The following is a 6,000-nucleotide window of genomic DNA, read 5'->3' as shown; positions in this document are numbered from 1 at the left end:
TGACTGGGCTCTTGTTATCAAGCAAGGTCTTCTGTGCCCTAACCAGAGCTGGATGCTGATAATATCTATCAGCTCTGAGTGTGTGTGTCCTCTCTCTGTCCCACCGGCTCCTGCTGACCTTCCTCTCTTTGATGACGTGTCACCCTCAGAAAAAGCAAGAGCAAGCACCCCCCAGCCGGAGAGAAGGGGACATCTGTAAATATGGTGAGACATGTTTTCATTTTTGCTTTCCCTGCCTCCCTGTCTCCATCCCTCCCTTCTCTCTGCCCTCTAGCTTGTACCTTCCTCCCTCAATTCCTCTGTGTCTCTGCATGTGTGTGCGTATGCGTGAGTGTGTGTGGATAATGTGTCCGACTGTACTGACACATACCTGCGTGTGTGACAGCAGGGTACGCTTCGGCATCCTAAACTCAACTCCATGAGCAAATCCGACACCAGGCTGCACGAGATCAACCGCTTGCCCTGCAACGGAAACAGTAAGTGATGAGTGGCAGTTTGTATACGGCAAACAACAGCATAGTGTGTGATCTTATGTGATATACAGTCCTGAACAGTCTCTTTCTCTCCCTCCTCCTCCTCCTCCTCTCTCTCCAGGTGTCCCTAAGAACCGTCCGGCCAGCATGGACCTCCTGCTCCTCCACAGCCGGTGCTCCCAGACAGACCTGAGGCCCTCCCATGGGCGCCAGCTTCCCCAGATCCCCACCAGCCCCCAGGGGTCCGGCCAGGGGGGAGGAGGGGAGAGAGGAGGAGGGGGAGGAGGAGGAGGAGGAGGAGGAGCGGGGGGAGGAGGAGGAGGAGGAGGAGGAGGAGGAGGGGAGTCAAGGGACCACACCTACACCGAGGTGGGTCTACGGAACAACCCCACCCCCACCCACTGCCTGGACGACGGCCTGTACGAGAGCGTGGGTGTCCGAGAGGGCGACGCCGACCCCAAGATGCCCCCCGCCCCGCCGCCCACGTCGGCCAACACTCCGGCCACCATCAGGGCCGCCCAGAGCCCCCCCGCACAGGCCAACGGGGCCCGCAACGGGAACGTACGTACTCGTAGATCAAAAACAGAACGCTTATTTATTATGTGATGCTTAATTATGGGTTTAGAGATTCAAGAAGTGTGTGTGTTTGCGTCCGTGCGTGTTTTTCTCACAGGGTGGCAGAGGGAATGGCAGGGGGAACGGGACTGTTAATGGAGCCATGAGAGGAAGAGGCAACGGGGTCAACGGGGTCAATGGGGTCAACAGGTCCCCTCTGACCTCCCTCCACTCCCTGGCCAACCAAGATCCAGCAGCAGCTGAGTATGCTTCCATACGGAAGTTCCGAAAGGTACGAAAATATAGCTTCACTTTTTTTGCCATGCAGGAGACAATTTGAGGGGGAATGAAAGAGGTGACACTCCCCCTGTTAACACAATTAAATACATCCCCGTTTACCTAGTTTACCTAGTATCAATCCACAACCCCCCACAAATTCCCCACTGATGCCACGCATGAGAGTCCAGAAATACACTACCAGCCAAAAGTTTGGACACAGCTAATTTTTCTTTATATTTACTATTTTCCAGATTTTAGAATAATAGTAAAGACATCAAAACTATGAAATAGCACAGATGGAATCATGCAGTGACCAAAAAAGTGTTAAACAAATCAGAACTATCTTATATTTTAGATTCTTTAAAGTAGCCGCCCTTTGCCTTGTTGGAAAGGCAAAAGGCTTTGGAAAGAAATTCACACATAGGCATCAACTTCACTATTTATATTTGTCTAAGAAACAAATTTCAAGCATTTAAGCGTAAGCATTTAGATCAAAATGGCTTTAAGATAATGAAAAACATAGTGCATTCAATCAGGTGTGTCCAAACTTTTGACTGGTAGTGTACTTGGTTCTGTTTTTTTTTTTTGCTATGTTACGTTATCTCACCCGTGAATCAATCCCTCAAGGCTGACAAGGCAACCAGGAAGGAAAACAACGGGGCCGACAGCCAGTCAGACAGCCAATCAAGTGTGAGCGATTCACCCTCTGCTCCTCCTCCTCCACTCCATCGCAGTCAGGAGTTTCCACGCAAACCACTGGAGCCCTTTCACCTGCACTCCTTCCCCAAGGTAGATTAGGTCTTGGATCAATGTTCTCTATATCAACATTATACATTGTAATACCCATCACCAAACTATAGATCCCAGCCACCCACCGTACCAAACTGTAAGTCTGTCTCTTCACCACCAGAGGGCACTGTCCACAAACTTTGCACAGCACACAGCTCTATTATGTTCAGATTTAGGGCTTGTTATTCATTAACTGGTATCTTATTGGCTTTTGTTTATCTTTATCATAATTGTCGATTTATTCTATTTTTTTGGTCTGCCGAAGTTTTATTCGGTTCAGAAAGAGGACTGACAAAGTTCATATTTCACGATCTTGCTCTTTTTTGTTGTCATTCATATATTTTTACCATTTCAAATACTTTGTCGTTTCAAAGCACATAATAGAGCTGTATCTTATTCTGTCACTGCATGTGCCAGCTGGGATGTGTGTATAAACAGTCAAGGCCACTGTTTAGGGCAGTTCTGAGAGGGAAATGGTGGGACAATGATCGGATGATGATCAACCTTTCCTGTGGGTCTGCTGGCACTCCTACCTGTTTTTAATCAGTGTGTGTGTGTGTGTGTGTGTCTGGTGAGTGTGTGCCAGAGCATAAAACAGGTGACTTTGTCCATTCTGTCAGTGGCCTAAAGAGATTGATAAGATTGTATAAACAATGTTGTTTTAGCTGTGGGTGTGAGCACAATTGTCGACCGGTGCTTTTAATCTGTGTATGCTGTAAATCCTTGATAGAGTGTGTGTGTGTGTTTGTGTGTGTGTGTGTGTGTGTGTGTGTGTGTGTGTTCTGCCTCTTTGCAATGTGCTGTGTAGCACATGTTATTAGAGTGGCCAGAGTAAAGAGTGGAAGGACGGATTATGTAAGAGCTTGGCAGGCTGCCAAGCTGCCTGGGTGTGTGTTTGTGTGTGTGTGTGCATGTATGTGTGTGTGTGTGTGTGTGTGTGTGTGTGTGTTCCGTTGAATCTATCAAAAAACGGCTAACAGGTAGCCAGCAGCCAGTACGGGGGATAAATAATACTCACATATTGAAGCCATTTACTCTGCCCCAGCCTTTATTACTCAGCCTCACTGCACAGGAGAAGAACATAAAAGTTTAATCATTCTGGGTAAAAGTGCGGCCGCGTGCACACAGACCACGACATGCTTTCTAATAGGTCTGTTTTGATCACCGGCAATGATTAAAGTTTAATTACAGTAATTACTTGTTTATTGTTTATTATTAGGTCAATTTTTACATGAGGCAGCCATGTTAAACAGAGATAGAAGACACTATATGAAGAGTTTATTTCCAGAACACAATATATCCTTTTTGGGGGAAAAAAAATCATTACCCGTTGTTCATCATTCAGTATTTCTGAAATGAGAGATAGAGATTCCAGTTTGAAAAGATGTTATCAAAGGATAACAAGCAAGGATTTATGTAAAAAGTCATGTAATTTGTTTTAACTGTAGGGTCAGGGTTAGTAAGAGTAGGTGTCAGTACCTTTTTGAAAAGCTCATTGTGGAATGAAACTCTTCACAAAAAAACACCCATAAAGCTGCGTCAGCGATAAAGGAAACATAATGTCACTCGCAGCATCTGATTCTGATTTCAGTTAGCAACTGGTCTGAGAGCAGCTGTCGGCTGAAGGGCAATATCCTTCAAAACGCCCACTCTCTTTTTGACAATACCACCTGCTGATTCTTTTGTTCTGATCCTGAAATGAAAAAAAGCAAATAAAGAAGCAAAGGCAGATACCATCGTTTAACATAGCTGGATATTGCAGAAACAGAGATATACATCATGGAAGCTTCAGAATTGACACTTTTATAACCATAACCTCGTTTGGTCAGTGATTCTGACGAGAGCGGTCCAGAACAAATTCGATCAGAGCGGTCCAGACCAATCCCACAATGCAAGTGTGTCAACCCTCCATGCAATCATGACCTCTGACCTCAAAAACAAATGAGTAACACACTCTCTCACACACACACACACACACACACATGCACACACACACACACACACAGAATCCACCCACGCTGTACAACATTGAGTTTGGCGCTGTTTATCTATTGAGCAAACACAGCAAATGAAAACTTCCGCAACCCACAGGTCTCAGGACAAATACTGACAAGAGAATACACACACACACACTCACACACACACACACACACACAAGGACACGACATAACCTTCCCTACGTGTGAAAACATGAAAAATCACCATCAGAGTGCAATCCCTGTCTCACAAAGGCAGCCTGTCCTGACTATTCCTGTGTGATTGAACCCAAACTCTAACCCTAATAATACAAATAATTATAATACCTGCGGAATTGTAATACCTGCCCGAACGCCACAACACTATTGTCTTTGTTCACCAGGAGGCAGTGTTCATGGGCAATGGGGAGCAGTACATCTGGAAGCCTCCTGAGGACGATGACATCATCACCCTGCACCCACCTCCACACCTGGGAGACAACGGAAAGGGGCACCCACCGCCCCCAACCGCCAAGGAGGTAGGGGAGGTATAAGTGTATGTGTGTGTGTGTGAGTGCACGTGTGCTGTAAAGTTAAGAGGAGGAGTGTGTGTGTGTGTGTGTGTGTGTGTGTGTGTGTGTGTGAAAGACTTGCAGACGGACAGATGGACAGAGTCTTAGATTTGCGACTGTGCTATGTTTACCGATGGGGCGCCCCTTTGATTGGGCATGCCGTCATAACAGCTTTGCCCTGTGACCTGCCTGTCATACAAGGTCTCAGGGCCGGGTCTCTGCTTACCGCTGGGGGTCAGGTTACAGGGATCCAGACGCCTGAACCCTGACCCCCGAGCTCCCAGCCCCCCTCTCATCTATCTGTCTGGAACGCACGGCGCACCAGACAGATCCGGCATTACATTAGCGTCACGTGCCGCAAATTATTAATCATCACATTGCACTCATAGAGATGTTTGCTAAAGGTTAGCCGTTATGCCTTATCAGTCCATGCAGACAGAACGTGATCGGCCCTGACTGGCATGTGGGCTGCAAACTGACCTATATATGGGAGGGTATGTCTGGTGAGAGGGGGGGAAGTCTGCACTCACCGATCATGTCACATCCCCCACCCCATGCGCTCACACACACACACACACACACACACAGCACCTCCAGCCCCCACTACACCTCTCTCTCTCCCCCTTTCTTCACCCTCTGCCGGACAGTGTAACATACTGAGTAAGTAACGAATGGCTGAGGAACTTTTGTCTTGCCCGGGGGGGTTGGGGCAGTTAAACTGCGTGGATGAAGGGGGTGCCACTGAAAAGACCACTGTCAATTATTACTCCATGTTTGGCAGAGTCATGCTTTTTTTTTTTAAAGATCATCAGCACAGGGAAGTTATTTATTGTTGGTGTATGTGTGACACAGAGGCATAACTTCATGTCATAGCTTGTGATTAGTCAGTTAGTTAGATAAGTCAGTCCATGGTGGCATTGCCTACAGAGGAAGAATAGCGGTTAACTTATCTGATTTAATAAAATACTGTCTGGATAAGCATAACATGAATAGCTAGTTGTGTTTACTCTGGGAGGCATGTGAGAGCTAAGCAGTAGCGCAGCAGCAGTTCTGACAAGGTTTTAGCTGCTGGTTAGTTTCTCATCTCTTGGTCTAAGCCAGTGCTGAGCCAAAGAGTTGTGCTGCTGTATGTGGAGATTAAGGGGTTAAGTCTCTGCTGTTTGCCCTCATGTGTTTAACTCCTCCTCTGCAAATCAGACTGGCACACAGAGCAGCTGGCCTTGACTGCAATCTACAATCTCTCTCTCAATTTCTCCCTCCCTGACTGTCTCTCTCTCTGTTTCTCTCTCTCTCTTTCTCTCGCTATCTCTTTCTCTCTCTCCCTCCCTATCTTTTCTGTTTTTTTTCTTAACCAAACATTTTCTCTCCCTTACTTGC

General features: G+C 46.8%; 1 protein-coding gene across 1 annotated transcript in view; it reads left to right on the top strand.

The window, feature by feature from the left end:
- Positions 1-6,000, top strand: part of LOC139911735 (uncharacterized) — a 35,715-nt gene that overhangs the window by 23,580 nt on the left and 6,135 nt on the right. The window contains exons 3-8 of the mRNA XM_078288091.1: positions 150-204; positions 386-476; positions 595-1,034; positions 1,147-1,320; positions 1,935-2,096; positions 4,456-4,590. Of these exons, the coding sequence (XP_078144217.1) occupies positions 150-204; positions 386-476; positions 595-1,034; positions 1,147-1,320; positions 1,935-2,096; positions 4,456-4,590 (1,057 nt within the window). The remainder of the gene's footprint in view (positions 1-149; positions 205-385; positions 477-594; positions 1,035-1,146; positions 1,321-1,934; positions 2,097-4,455; positions 4,591-6,000) is intronic.

This window comes from Centroberyx gerrardi, chromosome 14, assembly GCF_048128805.1.
Source record: "Centroberyx gerrardi isolate f3 chromosome 14, fCenGer3.hap1.cur.20231027, whole genome shotgun sequence".
Taxonomy (NCBI): domain Eukaryota; kingdom Metazoa; phylum Chordata; class Actinopteri; order Beryciformes; family Berycidae; genus Centroberyx; species Centroberyx gerrardi.
Note: the sequence above shows the minus strand (reverse complement) of the source record. Positions and strands in the feature narration are given on the sequence as shown.